Consider the following 19435-nt stretch of genomic DNA (forward strand, 5'->3'; position numbering starts at 1 on the left):
TAAGTCACCTCAATGCCATTGTTTAAGATGGCCAGAATCTACATTTTTTTTTTTTTTTGGTAGAGATTTCATTTTCCGACAGGAAGCCACATCTGATGTTCTTCCATGGTCTAATAATGAGTGTAGAACTGGAAGATGGCGCTTTTGTGTTGGTGAACACATCGAGGTGGTGGGAGGGTGGTGCACCTGGAGAAGGTATGGATGCTTTGTGCACTACCACTTCCTGTACCTTGCCCTATGCATCTCATCTAGGCAGCTGTCTCTGAGTTGTGTATCTTTTATGATAAACCACAAAACTGGATATGACGTGAGATGGTGACACAGTAATAATCTCATCACTTCTGATGATCTGAAGAATGCCCAATGTGGAAGTATCAGACAAAAGCTGAAAAAGTGCACCGAAAGATTAGTTTGTGCACTGGGCTCATCTTGGTTCACCTGGTCAGTACTACTGGCAGGTGGTTGGGAACATGCAAAGAATGGCATCTGGACATTTGCAAAAAAAAAAAAACAAGAAAGGTTGCAACTGTTTATAGAACTTGGAATTTGGACTGTAAGTAAGAGAAACAGAAGCTACGTCTCCACCAAAACAATGCCTGAGACTGCCTTCTGCATGGAACTCCAAATACACAAGAGAGTTTTCCTGGATATAGACATTAGAAACATTTCACTTTTCAACATTAGCAATGGTGCCGTGGTGTGATCTCGGCTCCCTGCAACCTCCACCCTCTGGGCTTAAGAGATCCACCTCAGCCTCCCTGGTAGCTGGGACTGCAGGCATGCACCACCACACTCAGCTAATTTTTAAATGTTCTTTTGTAGAGATGGGTTTCATTATATTGCCCAGGCTTATCTTGAACTCCTGGGCTCAAGCAATCCTCCTGCCTTGGCCTCCCAAAGTGCTGGGATTACAGGCATAAGCTACCAGGCCTGGCCTTCCCACATCTTTGTATTCACTAAAATTTCTGCTTCAGAACCACTAAGCCCATTCTTTTTGGCTTCAAATCCAAATAATGGTGATGGGGGCACTCTGAGTATACATACTGTGATGCAACTAGGTTCAGTAATCCTTCCAATATATGCTGGGGAAGATCATCAAACTGTAACCACACACCCACCAACCCAGACACACACACACACACACACACACACACACACACACACACACACACAAGAATATTTGGAAAAGATCTATTTACTTAAAGAAATATTCACTATGTTGACTCATTAAAAATGCTAAAGGTTAAAATGTATGGAACCTCTTAAAATCATAAGCACAGATTTTAATAGTCTAATATTAATTAGGAAAGATACTACATGTTTAATATTGCATGTTGATAAAAAAGTTTGCTTTAGGGTCTGCGATTTGACTTCTGTATTTGTACCTCTTGAAATTTCAGATCACGTCATAGCATTTTAGTTTGTTCCAAACACTAGCTAGTGCATTACAAAGGTTTTTAACTCCTGAAGAGGATTTTATGTCCAAGAATTGCATGATTCATTAAAATGAAAGTCTTTACAATACTTAATCTACTATAAGCCAGTAAATAAATTTAAGGTGCAGGAGTGAGAAATTAATATATGGATATAAGATTTTCTCAAAAAAATATGAAAGACTAGAAATTTCAATATAGTTTTTCTGCTGGTTACAGTCTGCCCTTAATATCTCAATTTCTGCCTAAAAATTGATTTCAGGTTACACATTCTTACTTCACAAATTTGCTAGAAGAATATGATTTAACAATAGATGTTAATATCTTTTGGTAATAAAAGTGTTTTTAAATGTTTGGCCTTCTTGTTATTAGTAATATAGTAATCCCCCATCCCCACAGTTTCGCCTTCCTCAGTTTCAGTTACCTGTGGTTAACAATGGTCTGAAAATATTAAATGGAAAATTCCAGAAAAACGAATTGGTAAATTTTAAATTGCACGCTGTTCTGAGTAGCCCGACTGGTAGGTGAATCATCCCTTTGCCCAGTATATCTGTCTATACTCTCTGCCTGTCACTTAGTAGCCTTGCCAGTTTTCAGATCCACTGTCACAGTGCTTGTGTTCAAGGAACCTTATTTTACTTACTAATGGCTCCAAGTGCAAGCATAATGATGCTAGCAATTCGAATATGCCAAGGAGAAGCCATAAAATGCTTTCCTTAAATGAAAAGGTGAAGTTCTCAACTTAATTAAAAAAAATCATATGCTGAGGTTGCTAAGATCTGCAGTAAAAATGAATCTTCCATCCATGAAATTGTTATAATTGTTCTAATTTATTATTGTTGTTAACCTCTTACTGTACCTAATTTAAACCCTGAACCTTACCAAAGGTATGTATATATAGGAAAAAACATTATATATAGATGATTTGGTTACTATCCTCACTTTCAGGTGTTTACTGGGAGTCTTGGAATGTATCCTTCCTGGATAAGGGGGGAAATACTCTACAACATTTTTGCTTTGTTTTGAGAGAGGGTCTTGCTCTGTCACCCAAGCTGGAGTGCAGTGGTGCGATCACAGCTCACTGCAGTCTCAACCTCCTGGGCTCAAACGATCCTCCTGCCTAAGCATCTTGAGTAGCTGGGACCATAGGTGTGCACTACCACACCTTTCTAATGTTTTTGATTGTTAGTAGCCTTTGCATTTTTAAGTTATATGTTTGTTATTGGGTGTTACAGAATATTGTGACGTTAACGTACTATAAAGATGGAAAGATATCCAAATTTTGTCACATGCTTGGTGAGAAAAATCAAAGAACATATTGCTTGGTGTTACCCTCGTCTTTCAGAGGGGGTCTATACATTATTACACATTTAATTATACATTTATTATAATTATACATTTCAATATCAAAAGTCAAGTTACATTGGTACATACAAGTGATCTTTACCACATTAATTGTAAATTGACTTATTTATTTACTTAGAGACAGGGTCTTCCTCTGTTGTCCAGGCTGGAGTGCAGCTGGTGCTATCATGGCTCACTGCAGCCTCGACTTCCTTGGCTCCAGTGATCCACCGACCTCAGCTTCCCAAGTAGCAGGGACCACAGGCCTGTGCCACCCCACCACGCCCAGTTAATTTTTGTATTTTTGATAGAGATGGAAGGTCTCACCATATTGACCAGGTTGGTCTTGAACTCCTGAGTTCAAGCAATCCACCCACCTCGGCTTCCCAAAGTGCTGGGATTATAGGTGCAAGCCACTTCGACTGGTCAAACTTTTTTTTTGTTTTTAAGAGACACCCAGCCTGGAGTGCAGCAGTGCCATCATACCGCACTGCAGCCTTGAACTCCTTGGTTCAAGCGATCCTCCTGCCTCAGCCTCCTGAGTAGCTGGGATTACAGGTGCACCACCCCCATGCCTGGCTAATTTTTAATTTTTTTTTTTTTTTAAAGAGATGAGGTCTTGTTATGTTGACCATGCTGGTTTTGAACTCCTGGCCCCAAGTGATCCTCGTAAACTAACTTTGAAACTTATTATAGCAGGCTTGTTGTGATCAGATGAAGTTATATCAGGTCCAAACTTTGTATGTTTGTCTGACTCCAGTTTTGAATTGCATGAAATGACTTAATCTTTCCATTATTCTGCTTAAAAAACAATTCAAAACAATTCAAATTTAGGAATGAGACTCCACAATGAAGCCCCACAGCAACGAAAGTGGTCAGCTTGTTTCTAAACGGAAATCCCCAACTGCCACACCACATCAATCATCTGACATATAATCTCACTTCCACTAAGCTGGAATCTACTTTAAACATCAGGTCTCTGGATGAAGAATTTTAGTTTAGTGGGTTATGTAGCAGAAATGCCTAAATCCAGAGCACTATTTTAGTGTTGGCAGAAATTGCTTCTCTTCAAACAGCAGAGAAGAACAAGGATTTTAAGTTCAAAGTTTTTGTCTAAGCACAGTTTCTAATGTTTCTACCCGTTATCTCATTAAAAAGAATAAAGAAATAGGGGTGGGGATAGAATCACATTCATCTACTTTCATAGAAGGTGCACACTGGAGTCCTGCAGATACCATTTATTTGATCTATATTTTAAAAATCAGGGAAATGCCACATTAGAAAAAAGTTCCAGGTTTTTGGTTCTCCTAAGAAACTGGAACCTCTGGGCGCAGTGTGTGTGCCTATCTTCTTTTGCGGAAAAGTAGGCTGGAGCTGAGAATTGGCTGCTCTCTTTACACAGGCTCTACAGTTTACCATTCCCTACCACTCCTGAAGGTTTTACACCCATATTTATTTTGCTGCTTCACCCTGCAGTCAGGAGACTCCTGTAGTTTATGAAACTGATGCAACGGGGCTTTTTTTTTTTTTTTTTTTTGGTAGGGGGTGCAAATCTCTTTGATTTGAGGGAGACGCAGTGGTCGCTTTTGCTTCCAAACAGCCTTAAATCTGCCCGCTTTTCAACGATCTGACCCTACTTTTTCAGGGTGGCCAAAAGCACAAAATTATGAATCAAAGAATAGTCCCCAATTACCACGAGCCAGCTGTGACCTTGGGCGACTCCGTTACGTTCTTTTAGCCAAGAGTGATGAATGGTCTGCAAAACGGCCTTAATACCTGCTCTGAATACCCCCACATGGCTGTGGTACAGCAGGCGTGAGATGTTTAAAGTACTCCTAAATAATTAATAAACTGCAAAACGCTTCCCAGCACAGGCGTCCGCTACAGAGCGCGACGACACCGAGACGGTTTAGAAGTCCAGTTACTGGAATCCACTCCAGTTCCGTCCTGCTCCCACCTCCCACGCTCAGGGTGGGCGAGCGGAAGGAGATTCTCAAGGGAGAAGGCCTGGAAAACTGGCTAAGAAACGAAGCGAGAAGTTCCTCAGCAGGGGTAAAGTTGTTGGCGGCATTTTTAAGCCCCTAGAATGGCACAGCGACTCCCGGTCGAGATGACGGACCCCGGTGCGTGACTAGCGCGGGAGCCAGTCCCGGGCCACCTCCCTGCTTGAAGTCGGGCCTGGCCATTACCCTCCCGGCGCAACCCCGGACCCGGGACCCCTGACTTTGCCCTGGTCCCCAACCCCCACAATCACCTCCCCTGGTCCCTCTCCACGTGACAAGAGCCGGAACCGTCACTTCCGGCGGCGCGGGCAGCGCGCCTGCGCGGGGCGCCCGGCCTCAATGAGCGGTTGGCAGCAGCGCCCCCCCCGCCAACGGCCACGAGTGGCAGGCGGCTCGGGTCCGGCCGGGGCGGCGGCGGCGCGACGGGCTGCGGTCCTGCGGGTTTGCGGCCTGAGACGTCTAGCCCACTCCCTGGAGGGGCCGGCCGCCCAGCCTCCTTCGCTCTCTCCCTCTACCCCGGCTCGCGCTCCAGGCGCTTAGTGAGGCGGCGGGGCGCCCGGGGCACTGGCAGAGGCGGCTGTGTCGACCCTGCATTCGGACCCGCCCCCTCGCGCCCCGCCCCGTCCCCGCCCTCCCCACCGCCCTCTGCGGGAGCCGGGCAGCTGCAGCGGAGCCGCGGAGCGGGCGGCGGGGCCCGGGCTGTGCGGTTGGGGAGCGCGGAATGTGAGGCTTGGCGGGCCGCAGCGCGCACGGACGCTCGGAGGGGCCAGGAGCGGCTACCCCTCGCGGACGCCCGGCTGCGCGCCGGGCCGGGGACTTGCCCTTGCACGCTCCCTGCGCCCTCCAGTTCGCCGGCGGGACCATGAAGAAGTTCTCTCGGATGCCCAAGTCGGAGGGCGGCAGCGGCGGCGGAGCGGCGGGTGGCGGGGCTGGCGGGGCCGGGGCCGGCGCCAGCTGCGGCTCCGGCGGCTCGTCCGTGGGGGTCCGGGTGTTCGCGGTCGGCCGCCACCAGGTCACCCTGGAAGAGTCGCTGGCCGAAGGTACGGGCGCCCGGGGAGGCTCGGACAGGCAGGTGAGGGAGGGTTGGGGTGTGGCGGCGGCTTCTCCGGGTCCTCGCCCTCCGGACTGACTCTTATACCCCGTTCTTCCTCTGCTGCCGGGCCAGCGGGGGCTCTTAGAGTGGCTCGGGCTTTCTCTCTTAAGCTGGCTTTTCTTGCCGCTGGCTGCTCCGGCCGGTGCACAGTTCTCTCATGCCTAGTTTAAATCATTTTCTGTGCTTTTTGACGCGAGAAAATAGGTAGTAGACGCGCTAGGAAGTGGGTTGGTGTTACGATTGGGCCAGTGACTCATTAGAGGGTCAGATCGAGCAGGATTGAAGCTCTGTTCTGCCAGCTGTGGCTCAGACGGGTGTCATGCGTTGGCCTTTTCATCTAAGCCTCCACCCGCGTTGCAGGGCATAGGACCCTGCAGCCCCTGGTGTCAAGCTGGGGTTTGCTGCAGCTCAGTCATCTGTTGAAAAACAATGTATTTGTGTGCATGTGTGCGTGTTGGAGGTGATCCTTTGCTCTAAATTCAGTTAGTAGGTTGCACTGAGGAGCAGGTAAACTTGAAGCCCATTTATCTTTGTTATTTAGAATCTTCTGTGTTGGACAAGGTGCTATTCATGCCCTCCCAGTATGTCTCTTTGATAGTAGTTTAAAAGGTAATGTAAAAGCAGGTTAACTTTCACTTACGAGGTTTTGTGGTCGGTCCTTCATGACCTGGAACAGGTTATGACGGCAGGTAGAAGTCTACTTACAAAAAAAGTTTACTTCATTTTAAAAGAAGTACTTAGAATTTAGTTTTGTATTTCTGGCATAATTGCCTTGTAGAAAATACTTGCCCTGTGTGCTGCATGCTTCATTGGCCTTTGAGTTTTTAATTGCAAAATGATACTACAAAATAAACACTTTAAAAGAAATACTTTTTGTTGATAAATGGCCCTTTTAAGTTCTATGGTTAAGATAAAAGAAATCGAAGAGTAGATTCAGTTCTCCGAGCGTTAGACGTTGATGTGGTTTGAAAACAGTAGACTGAGATTCTGCTTGTATTTTTTGAAATGCTATAAACAACAGTAAATTAGCACAAGGGAAAAAACCTGAAGATTTTTGTATAAAATATTTGAAAGAGAAAGAAATCGTGAATTATTCAGGTGTACATATCATTGTTTCGTGAATCATTGCTCAGAATAATGATCTTGGCCGAAACTTGGAGAGGTGGGAGAAGGAGGATCCTTAGTTTTTCAGAAGAATGAATATGTGGTGAGTGGTCTTTATAAAAGATTTACTATACTATAAAGTTTTCTAGCTCTTTATTACACATGAATTTCAATTATTGGTTTAGATTGTGTTGTAGGTTTTAAAAGCACATGGCTATTCACTCAAATGCCATATTCTGTCTTTGAATTGTTTTAGTAACTAATTGAAGTGTAGCTTGAGTAGTGTTACACTCACTCATTCCACTAAATTCCAGATGGGTCTTTTATTTAATAGAAAAAAAATACTGACATTTCACAAACTAGATTTTGAATTTGTAACTTGTATTACTCACTACCCTAAGCATATCTTATCACTACCCTAAGCAAGCCATTTTCAATAAAAAAAAATTTTTGGAAAATAATAAAGATGAATTTCAAAAGGAGAGTTCGTTCAACCACAGCGAAGAATAAAAGTTTATTTCAAGCGCTAATGTCACTGTTAGAGTATTCCACTGACTTTTGCCGTAAATGTATCATTTCTCTTGAAAAATCAATAATCAAATGCTAGGAGGAAGCAAGGACTGAAGAAATCCTTTTGGAAGATGAAACTTCTCCATCCTGCACCCCAGCTTTAATTTCCTGGAAGGGAGGCCAAGGCCTAGGTTTTCTTTCCTTGTATATTTTTTCTGTTTCCATCACCCACACAACTGGAATTGTCTATGTATAATCAGTTTAATTTTGATCCTGGCCGGTCTGTTCTTATTTCAGATGCTTAATACTCCCTTCCTAATAAATAGTGCCACAATTTAGACAAGATGTTTAAGCACAAGTCTAGTTCGCATTTAAGCGTGATTGATCAATAATTGATGGGTCTCCCTAATCATAAGATTGGGTCATGTACTTGTGAAAATGCATTCAAGTTTAGAGTACTTGATTTGGGGAGAGGCATACCACTGAGTAGGCAAAGCGGTAGAAGCTAAGACAGACCAAAGCACAAACTTGGTAGATTTTGCATTTTGTGTTTTGGCCCAAAGTTGTTTAAACAGAGCCAGGAAGACTCAGTAGATACTGTGCCCTGAAGTGTTTTTGCCATGCTCCTGCAAACATTGGTAGTTTACTCATAATGACCTCTGCAGTGTTTTTTTAAAAAATCAGTCCGTCTCTCTGTTGTTATTTGTATATAATTAGTTATGTTCCAAAAAGTCACCGTGAAAACTGGATTAGCAAACACTGAACCACTGCTCCTACTATAGTGTTAGATTCCCGAAAGCTGCTGTTCACAACATCTTTGTCAACTGATCAAGATACAACGTTGTTTTATGTGTGTTGCAGTTTAAACACACCTTATTTAATATATTTGGTTGATTTATTAACATTGAAATCATGGCCAACAGCTCTGTAAATCATGCCTCAATGAAGATTATCTAACACTTGTATTTTCTCTGTAGTCTTTGCTCCTTGAACACTAGACAGCACTTTAGCGCTATGCTTAGGGACTGTTTTCAACAGTGAAATCACCAATAGCAAGCACAAAAATGAGAAAAACATGGCACTAAATAGACCATGAAAAGGACACTTGTTTACACTATGTAAGCTGAAACAAGAATGTGCACGTCAGTAGACTCACATTTTTCACCATTGTGCACATGTCTGCAAATGACAGTGGAAGTGCTATGAGTAATGATTTTGGGGATACAAATAAATGTTAGTGAGTAGATGAATTTGTAAATATAATATCCCCAACTAATGAGGAGCAACCTTTGTTATAGGTAGATATGTATATGCACATATTATGTCTATAATTTAAAAAGCACATTCTCAGGGGTAGGTTGTATGTTATAACTAAACTGTTAAAGTTTTCTCTCTGAAACATTATATACTTTGTATCATAATGTCTTTGTAGTCAAGCACGTAAGTGTTTGAAAATAGAACCTGTACCTTTTTAATTCCTCCTCAAAGTTTAAAGGACTAATAGCGTAGTGAGGCAGTTCATGTTTTTTTCTCGAAAACTGTTTAGGAGTCTGTACTAAGCAGATCCCAACTTTGGTCTGTAGAAATGAGGGAGAGCTGTATGTTGGTTTTAGCTTCAAACAGTGACAAATTGTCAGGCTCATATAATTAATTCAATGTAACCTTCCAAGTTTTTACTAAAACCTAGGATTGGCTTGTTGACCACATGCATCACCATAACGAGCCTTTGGTCGTCTGAGGAATTTAATACTGATTGATAATAAGTTGGTTTTTGAGTAGGGGACATTGTTTTCCCTAAATGTCCTTGGTACAAAATGGACCTAAAATGGGGTGTTGAGACTGGGAGAGCAGAGATAACTTGTTGAGATAATGTAATCACGAGGTTATGGGGGCTGGGTAGGAATGATAGTGTGAATATGGTGATGTGGGTAAGATTTACTGAGATGGGTGTTGGGGGTTATTGGATTGTTAGTAATTGGAGGCCAGGAATTTACTACAGGGTTCTTTAAAAATAGCTCAGTATTTCTCTTAGAGTTAAATGCTTAGATAAGCTAAGTATTAGCCAGTTCTCGTTGTTAATTTTTCAGAAAGGTTGTACTATACATCTGATTTTGCACTATAAATTAGTAGGGAAATGATAGATTTAAGCATTATATCTCATTTGCAGAAACCACCTGTGGCTGCCCAGTAACTTGTAAGTTCACATTCCCAAGAGAAGATAAGAGAGGATAGAAAAAAGGGAAGGATCGAATAAAAATATCAACAACTGTTACTACTACACAACTTCATTAAATGCCTTTTGTGTGCTAAGCACTGCTAGGTGCTACTTAACATAGTAGAGGACAATAGTGGAGGTATTCTTCTGGCCTATGAAACTTACAGATTAGTGTGGAAGGTAAAAGCTAAACAAGCCAACAAAAATCATCACTATAGTTAAAATTTTTGATATGTGTCGTGAAGACAATGCTCAGGGTTTTATGAGAGAATTCAGTTTAGACTGGGGGGGCGTCAAGGAAGGCCTTTTTGATCTTTTAGCAGAAACCTGAAGGATGAAGAAAGTTAGGTAAAAACAGAGGTGTGAGGTCGGGGTGATTTGAAGTATGTCATGAAGACTGAAGTCTCTATGTGAGGGAAGGAAGTTTCAGAAACTGAAATACGCTCAGAGCTGTGGACTACAATGAATGAATCACATGTAAGAGAGATCCAAGATGATGTTGGCAAGGTGACCAGGGTCCGGGGCTGAGTATACCATGCTGAGGAGTTTAGGTTTTATCTGAAATGCAACAGGAAGCTATTGAAGGGTTTGAATTGGGACAGTGACATGCTCTGATTTGTATTTTTATAAGATCATGCTGATTGCTGTGTAGAGAGGTGTACAAATTATAAGGTTAAAATGATGACAGTGGGGATGAAGATGATAATGCTTAAATGGGAAGACCTTGTGGTGGTCATAGGAAGTGTTAGGAATTACTTGCTTATGTATCTCTCAGGTGAAAGTACCGTTTGGGAACATAATGAAGGAACAGATTTTTTTTTTTTTTTTTTTTGAGATGTTTGGAGGACAGCCAGTAGTTCCAGACATGTTTAGAGATGTGTTTGGATGAGATATCTGAGAGGAAATATCAAATGGGAAGTTGGGTATGTGGTCTGGAACTCAGCAAAGGTGTTTGGGTTTAGAGATGGTACTTCTGATTGATTAGTGAGCCTTGGCTGTTATTTAAAGCCCTGGGAGAGGATGGATGTAGGGAGAGTGTAGAATGAGAAGGTGCTCACTGAAGGACTCTTATAGTGCATTGGTCTCAGACATTAGTGTTCGTTATAAACATTCAGAGGATTTGGTAAAACACAAAGTGCTGAGCCTGGTCCCCAACTTTTGATTATGTCTGAGTGAGGCCCACTCTTCCAGTGATACAGATGCTGCCGGTTCAGGAACCACACCTTGAGTACCGAGTACCACTGATTTCGAGCGGGCGAAGAAGACTAAGAAGAAGGTGCTAGAGAGGTATGAGGAATACCAGGACTCTCTGATACCTGGAAACTTGAGAGTATTTCAAGAAGGGGAGGGAGTGAGCAGTTGTGTTGCTGCAAAGTCATCTTACTTGATCACATTTTTTCACCTGGCATTCACAGTTATTCATGCTCACTTCTTATCTTTAAAAGTTTACCTGTAATTATTTGCTGGGTGAATACTCTTTGCGCCTGGTGCAATGTGCTCCACTCCCTGTTGGTCCGTGACTGAATCTTGTACTTGCCTAGCACTCTGCCTTTGTCTCTGTAATCCCTGTTTCCTAAGTACTGGTTATGATCACTTCCTCCTTTCTGTGGACACTTGTAACTATTTGCTTTTTTCCCTCTTGTCACATTTAATCTGTCTTGAGATGGAATTATGTAAGCACCTAGAAACACTAAGGTTGTTAACTACTGTTCCTCTGTCATCTCCACTACCAGATAGTAAAATTCTTAAGGCTAGAGAGACTCTGTTTTAATTGATGTTGTATCACACAAGTTGGCCATACCATGAACATTCATCTACTTCTCAAAGGAAATGATGCTTGACTTTTTTATTTTTGATCAGATGATGATCTTCAGTAGAATTTAAGGCCTAATTTGCAAATTGAAGAGCACCAGTGGAGGGCTCTTTACTGGACCATCAAAGGTTTTGTACTTAGGCCAGAGGACTCTGAGTTTTCTAGTTTGGTGAAGACAAACAACAGTTAAGGCAGTGTCATTTCATTTAACAACTTGAAACAGGAAAGAAAAAAAATAACCCAGATGCCCCCTTGTAGTTATCTTGCTTTATTGACATTATATTTTTATTTATTCTACAAAGGTGGCCGAGTTTTTAAAAAGTATGTTACATGCAATTGTGAAATTGTTTTACATTTTTTGGTTGATTTTGACAGCTTTTTTTGGATGCTGAGCTTTTTGGGGGTAGAACCAAGGTCTGTTCACCTGTGCATTCAGTTGTCCAGTAGTACTTACTCAGCATCTTTTTTTGTTGTTGTTTAATTAAGCTCTTAGAAAACATTGTTTCCTCTTCTGAATCTCTATGAAGATTAGAGAAGATAATGTGTGACAGTACCTGACAGTGCATTGCCAAATGTCTTCATAAATATGAGTGAACTTTTAAGTTCCGATTTGGTTATAAGCTTTCAGTGAAATCTGATTTGGAAATTATAGTGACTTTATTATATATTTGGTGTCACATTTGTCCTGAATAAGTATCACATTTGTGTTTGAAAAATATCTGAATAGTTTGTTAGATAATTGTGTGTCCCTCAGCCATATTGAATTTTCAAGTTTCAATCAGCTATATAAAATTTTGACCTATATAGTAGCATATGATTTCACTATAAAATGGAAATTATTTGCAACAAAGGACACTATATACAATATTATTAACAAATGGTTCTCTTTTGGGTTGTTTATGTTATTATTGTAGTGATAGCTCCTAGGATGTAGTTTTGATTGTCCGTTAATGTATTTCCTCTAGAGGTAGTAGTTTTATTCAAGGACAAGCTATTGACACTAAAACAATTATTCTAAATTTTCAGTATTCCAAAACAACAGTGGAAATTTGTAATGCATTTATCTCCAGTAAAGGTGCTAAATTGTACAGGATGGGCATGGTGGCTCACGCTTGTAATCCCAGCACTTTGGGAGGCTGAGACAGGTAGATCACTTGAGGCCAGGAGTTCGAGACCAGCCTGGCCAACAGGGTGAAACCCCGTCTCTACTAAAAATACAAATATTAGCCGGGCATAGTGGCACGTGCCTATAATAACAGCTACTCATGAAGCTGAGGCAGAGAATCCCTTGAGCCCAGAAGGCAGAGGTCGCAGTGAGGTGAGATAGAGCCATTGCACTCCAGCCTGGGTGACACAGCAAGATGCTGTCTCAAAATAAATAAATAAATAAATAAAAATAAAAGTGCTAAATTGTACAAACATGCCAAATATCTTTGCTTTTAGGCTGTAGTCAACTATTGTGGTTAATACTGACATTCTCATGCTGGGCATATTGAAAAGGCTATGTCTTTGATATTTTAAAAATAATGAAAATGAATTAATATTTGTTAGTATGTTTCATCATGGGATGCACAGGAGGGAAACTTGGAAAAGGTCCTTGATGTTGTTAATGTTAGAGAACATACTAGAAAGTGAGACAGATGTCCTTGTGTTGATCCTGGGTCTTTTATAGTGTTCTTTCTGATCTTGTATATTATCTTGGTTTTCTTTCACCATTTCCCTCCTATTTTTTTGTCAGAACTTGAAGTAGTTTCATATACATCCAATAGAGCTCATTTGGTAGCTATCAAAATGATTAAAGCCTTGACTTGGGATTCCAAAATTAAGAGTCCTGAACTACCATTTCAAAGCTGCCACACTTTTCTAGTGGTCGGGTATAATATTTCATCTCCAAAGGATTGGGACTGTTTATTCCTTGGTTTTATCTTGTATGCATCTGGTGAACCATTCATCTACCCACAGCCTGCTATTTTTAGGGGACTAAGTTGGGAAGTTGAGTGGTTAATGACTGAGCTGTTTTAAATAGCTGGGCACTTAGTTAATTTGGAGATTCTTTGTCTATGTGTATCAGCTTTACAAATGAGGTCAGTCAGCACATGTCTGCTAACTGTTTCAAAAGTCTCTCTCTGCAGGAAAGTGGTTGTAAGGCCTTTTCTACAGAGAGACTTTGTTTTTGGTTTATCCTAGTCTTGTAGAATTGCAGTAACATTAGAGGCATTTTGCAGTAAGTATTATTTTAAAATATGGAATGATTGTTGCTACTAGTTTGCCCATTTTAACATTTTTAATTATCTTTGAAATAGTGCCTTCTTGGACGCATCTATCAGGGGGAAAAATACCAGCTGGTAATCCCTGTTCTGTATCTAACTTGCATTGTGACGTTTTGACTTCAGTTTCCTCAAGAAAAAAATGAAGTGGAAAAAATGAATTTGTAACATCTTTTTCCATTTTAGTATTCTTGGATTCTGTCTATGTAACGATTTTTACTGCTCTTTTCGATAAATGAGGAGCATGGGATAGGGAGGAATAGCAATGAACAATTTCAGGATTGAGACCGTAATGAAAGGATTGTGTTTGATCGTTACACAGTTTGAGTTCTTTGACAGACTTCACAATGGAATGGCAATTTATTTTTTAATCCTAAAGTATGAAATTATTTTTATTTTATTATATTTTATTTTATTTTTTCAAGACGCAGTCTTGCTCTGTTGCCCAGGCCGGAGTGCAGTGGTGCAGTTGTGGTTCACTGCAGCCTCTGTCTCCTGGGTTCAAATGATTCTCCTGCCTCAGCTCCCAAGTAGCTGGGATTACAGGTTCTTGCCACCACACCTGGCTAATTTTTGTATTTTTAATAGAGACGGGGCTTCACCATGTTGGCCAGGCTGGTCTCTTAACTTCTGACCTCAGGTGATCTGCCCACCTTGGCTTCCCAAAGTGCTGGGATTACAGGCATGAGCCACTGCGCCCGGCCTAAAATTATTTTTTAATCATTGGAAAAAGGTCTTTTCTAAGAAGTTACCTTACATGCTACTCCTTGAGATCTGGGTAGAAGCTCAAATTAAATTGTGGGACATTTCAGAATGCTATTTAGTATCAGTGGGCATGCCACCTTAATTGCTTATTTTACTATCTTGATTGTGTTCTCTAAGAGACTCATGCACAATATATGTATTTTAGAGAGTATTAGAAAGTAACAAAACAAAATCTTTTTATTCAAAAAGAATATATGAGGAGGAGGTATGACAGTACTTTCTCCGATTAAGTTTACAGATACAAAGTTTACCCATGATATGTGTGGGAAATTGGGTACTTTTTGTTTCCAATGCTGTCAGCCCTAATTTGGATCCTTAATACATCTCATTTAGAGAATTACGTTAGCATTTGGACTGTTCTTTCAGACTCTTTCCTTGACAAACCAATTCTTGTATTCCTTCCAGTTTATTCTTCCTAAAATGGACTTATGCTCATGTCACTCTCTTACTTGCCTAACCAAGTAAAGTACAAACTCGTTCCTCTAGGATTCAGGACCCCCTGCAGTATGACCTCCAACCTATCTCTCTAGCCTTAATCTCTTACTCTTACTCCCTACTTATATTACACTCATGTGCTTGGTATTTTCTGCACTTCTCTCAAGCTTTCTGCTATCGTCTGAATGTTTGTGACTCCTCCCCCAATTCATATGTTGAAATCCCAACCCCCAAGGTGATGCTATTTAGTGATGGGGCCCTTGGGAAGTGATTAGGTCAGAGAGCCCTCATGAATGGAATTAATGCCCTTATAAAAGAGGCCCCAAAGAGATCCCTCATCCCTTCCACTACATAAGGTTAGAGTGAGAAGATGGCCATCTGTGAGGAAACAAGCCCTCATCAGGCACTAAATTTCCCAGCACCTTGCTCTTGGACTTTCTAGTCTCCATAACAGTAAGAAATTCTGTTGCTTATAAGCCACCTAATGTGTGTGTGTGTGTGTTTTGAGACAAGGTCTCTATTGGCTAGGCTGGAGTGATCATAGCTCACTGCAGCTTTGAGCTACTGGCCTCAAGCAGTCCTCTTGCCTTAGCCTCCCGACAGTTGGGACAATAGGCATGTGCCACCTTGCCACACTTTCCCATTTCTATTTTTTAGCTTATGTTTTTATGTTTGCCCAGAATGCAAATACTGGCCTCCACCACTCTGTTAAAAATTGGGTCTTGTAGGATATATTTAAAATAGTTACTTTTTTGCGATCTTTATTTTTTCCCGAAACCCTATCTACAACCAGATAAGTGTAATTATGTTTTCCTTTGCGCTGCGTAGCAACTGTTACTCATATAGCACTTATCTTAAATAGCTTTGTTCTATTCTAATAAAATGTGTAATTTTCTCTACTTTAAAATTTAATTCTTTTAAGGCTTATCTTGTATTCATTCTTTTTTTCTCTCTCATTGTTTTTAAAATATTTGGTAGAGATGGGATCTTGTTATGTAATCCAGGCTGGTTTTGAACTCCTGGCCTCAAGTGGTCCTCCTGCTTTGGCCTCCCAAAGTGCTGGGATTACAGGTGTGAGGCACCATGCTTGGCCTTGTATTCGTCTTTTATCTCTTGCAGTGCTGTACTCATGATAGTATTAAGTACCTCTGTAAGAGGTTGAGTTTTGGTATTCAAAAGTGATCAGAAGGCTTGCTGCAAATTACTATGAAACAATTGGATAGCAGCCATATTTGACATATCAAACTGTTCAGTTGATATTTAGGAGAAAGCTGACTGTGTTTTTGAAGTTCTGTCCATTTTAAAATAAGGAGATAGAGATATTTGTTAATAATGTAGTTCTAGCATTAAATAGATGGATAAAAAAAATACTACCAGATTTATTTTTGGACTCCTAGCCTGTTTGATTTCTGTTATGGTTATATGTGTAGTACATCTTTGTTTTGTGGGTACTGCATTGCTTGTATTTGATGTGACTCTCAAAATGTTCTAGCCTGAATTCCCTTGAGCCACTACTGTTAGACAGAGTGGGAGCTGGGTAGTCTAAAGTATGTGCTTTGGATAACTGATCTTAAGAAGAAACAGTTTTGGGGATGGTCAGCTGTGTATGGCTTTATCTTGAGTGGCGGATAATGGGATGAATGGTGGCTTAAGAGGATGAGGGTATTAGGAAGAAGAAGGGGATCTCATCTCCTTAAGCCTCCTGGGGAGGGAAACAAATGAGAATTAACTTTGGGGATTCCTTTAACTGGACTGTATGATATTGAAGGTACTTATTTTCTAGGTGGAAAGACATTTAGTTTGCTTTTAGATTAGGAAATTTGTAAGCCTGGCCCCAAAGGTCAGAGGGTAGCAAACCACCCTTGACTATCCTTTCTTTCATTTTCTGGAAGAGAGGGTTCTAGTACACTACTTCCCCTTGCCTAAATGCTGTATTTACTTATTTTGCTTTATTTTTGCTGGTTGGACCATTGTTAGGGCTGCCTGGAGCTTTATACATAAGTATTCTCTTTTGAATGAGATTGTCAGTGGTTAGTTTAGGTTTTACTATTCTTTCTGAATCATAAAGATACTACTACTAAAGTAATTTTTTTTTTCCTGAATCTTGTCAGGACTATTTTTCTAGGGAGTGGGATTATGCATCACTGGCAATTACTCATTTTTTCATTCTCTTGCCTGCATCACAGACTCTCTTCCGTTGAATGTTAATGGTCTATTTTTTTATACAGGCATAGAAAAAAAAAGTTGCTACTGACTCATGATCAGTAGGACATGTATTCTGAAATATTTCTTCAGAGGTTGGGTATATATATGCTCAGCTGTGCGTAGGCTTTTGATGGTGTCTTCTATGATCACTAACAGGAGTATGTAAGATAGTTAATTGTTATGTGCAGTAATGTGGATCTAAGGATTTTTTTTTTTTTTTTTTTTGTCTACCTAATGGGCCTAAATTGAAATTGGAATAGATCCTTAGTTTCATTAGCACAGTATTATGGTTAACTCATCCAGACAGCTCAGTTTAAATCCTAGTGAATAGTTAACTGGATTGCTAAATCTTTGGTAAATTTTCATCTTTTAGCAAAATGTTTATACAACCCAAAGGAGAAATTCTAAGGATCTCAACCCAAATTGGTACTTGTTTTTATTTTTAAACAAGTGAAGGTAGCTGTTATGGGTTTTATAGTTTTTCACCTTAGTGCAGTGGGAACTTTAGAAATATTGCAAACTCATGAGTTTTATTTTTTTAAAATATGTGTTTGTGTATGGTATTTTTTGCCTATCCATAGGGAATGTTGGAAGTGCATTTGTAAGGGCTGTATGAATCCATAGTGTTCAAGGTTGGATGTAACTAATGCCCATAAATTCCTAGCTTGAGAAACCCTTATATACAGACTCAAGGTTCAGATTTGTTTTCATCTTAGAATAGTGGCTGTTTTTTTTTAAATTTTTTAAAAATACACTAAAGGTATTTCAAAAAGTTGTAGTGGGCCATTATGGATAGTATAAGGTCAATTTCACTGATTTTTTTCTTTTTTTCTTTTGCTTTGGAAGACGAAATATAGGAAACAATGTGTAAGAACCTGAATTAAAAACAGGACCTTCTCAGAGCCTCTTACAGAAAGTATCCTGAGTATTATGTTAACTGTAATTGGTATTGTTGGACTAATAGTCTTTCTTTGAAAATGCTAGTGCTTCGTTAAATTTTCCATAATTGTAGTAATTATCCAAATTTAGTTCCCTCATTTAACCATGAGAAAATAGAGTAATGAATGAACCCAGAGTCACATTATTAGTGTTGATTGTGGAGAGTAGAACTTAGTTCTCGTGACCAGCACTCTTTCTAGTAGTTATGGCCTCTTTCTTTTATTTTTATTTTTCATTTTGTTTCCTTACGCCTAAGTACTTTTACTTATGGCCTGTTTAATTGGCTCCTATGCTGTATAGGCATTGGCCTGTAGCTATAGGCATAGCTCCTGTATGTATGGGCATTGTCCTTTGATTGGGGTGGGGACTTGGAACTGGTTTAAGGGACCTGGGGACTTTTAATAGTCTGAAGGCAGCTGGAGTATTACTGGGTGTGTGAGGAGTATGAGGTGGAAGAAGTATTCTCAAACATTTTTGCTTGAGTTTCAAAGTTAAAGCTTTTCTGCTTTGTATTTTCCTAAGGCAGTCAAACCATGTGCTGCAGTTACTTGAGCTAAGATGTCACGATTAATTTTAAAAGTTTAAATTCCAGCTTTTCTCCCAGGTTAGTCTGTTCTCTCAGTTTAGAGAGGACAAGTCATTCATGAAATAGTGTATTTGTGAACTGTAAAGTATGTAGCGTAAAGGTGCAATACTTCAGCTTCTTCAGTTGAATTTAGCATAGCAACACGGAGGACCTCCTGTGGGGGGAAGGTAAAAGAGAGAAATAGCTAAGTTCTTATCCTCTGCTTTTCTTCTGAGTTCAAGGTTATGGCACGTGGAGTCTGAAGTGCTGTAATATCAGATCCTTATTTGCATTTTACCTGATAAATTTGTGTGGTGTTCAAAGTAAAAAGAAAACACGATTCTTTTAAATTTCTGTTTATTAGATGACAGCACAAATGCTTTAGACTTAAACTTGGAATACAAAACATCTGAATCTTTACAGTGATATAAATTCCTATGATATTATAAAACAGTTTCCTTAAAAATGACATGACATTACTTTTATGATACATTTGGCATATTTTTATACACAGGCAAGTAAAAAGTTGAAATAGAATGGTGCTTGATTTATGATTTTAAAACATTAAAAGATAATGTTTCTAAACTAAACTTACTTCGAAATGGCATTATTGTTTGGGTATAAAACTCAAAAGGATATTGAAAAGCAACTAGGATTTATAAGAAATATTTGTAGAGTAGTAATTACAAAATAAAGCTTATTGTTTTCTTACATCCCAGTAATAATTAGAAAATAAATTACATT

General features: G+C 40.1%; 1 protein-coding gene across 2 annotated transcripts in view; it reads left to right on the forward strand.

Annotated features, from left to right (window-relative positions):
• Window positions 1-3388: 3388 nt before the first annotated feature.
• Window positions 3389-19435, forward strand: part of BMP2K (BMP2 inducible kinase) — a 142136-nt gene continuing 126089 nt past the window's right edge. For both annotated transcript variants that reach the window (XM_054486538.2, XM_054486539.2), the window contains exon 1: window positions 3389-5820. In XM_054486538.2, coding sequence (XP_054342513.1) covers window positions 5643-5820 — 178 coding nt within the window. In that variant the 5' untranslated portion in view covers window positions 3389-5642. The remainder of the gene's footprint in view (window positions 5821-19435) is intronic.

Source organism: Pongo pygmaeus, chromosome 3 (genome assembly GCF_028885625.2).
Source record: "Pongo pygmaeus isolate AG05252 chromosome 3, NHGRI_mPonPyg2-v2.0_pri, whole genome shotgun sequence".
NCBI classification, from domain to species: Eukaryota; Metazoa; Chordata; class Mammalia; order Primates; family Hominidae; genus Pongo; species Pongo pygmaeus.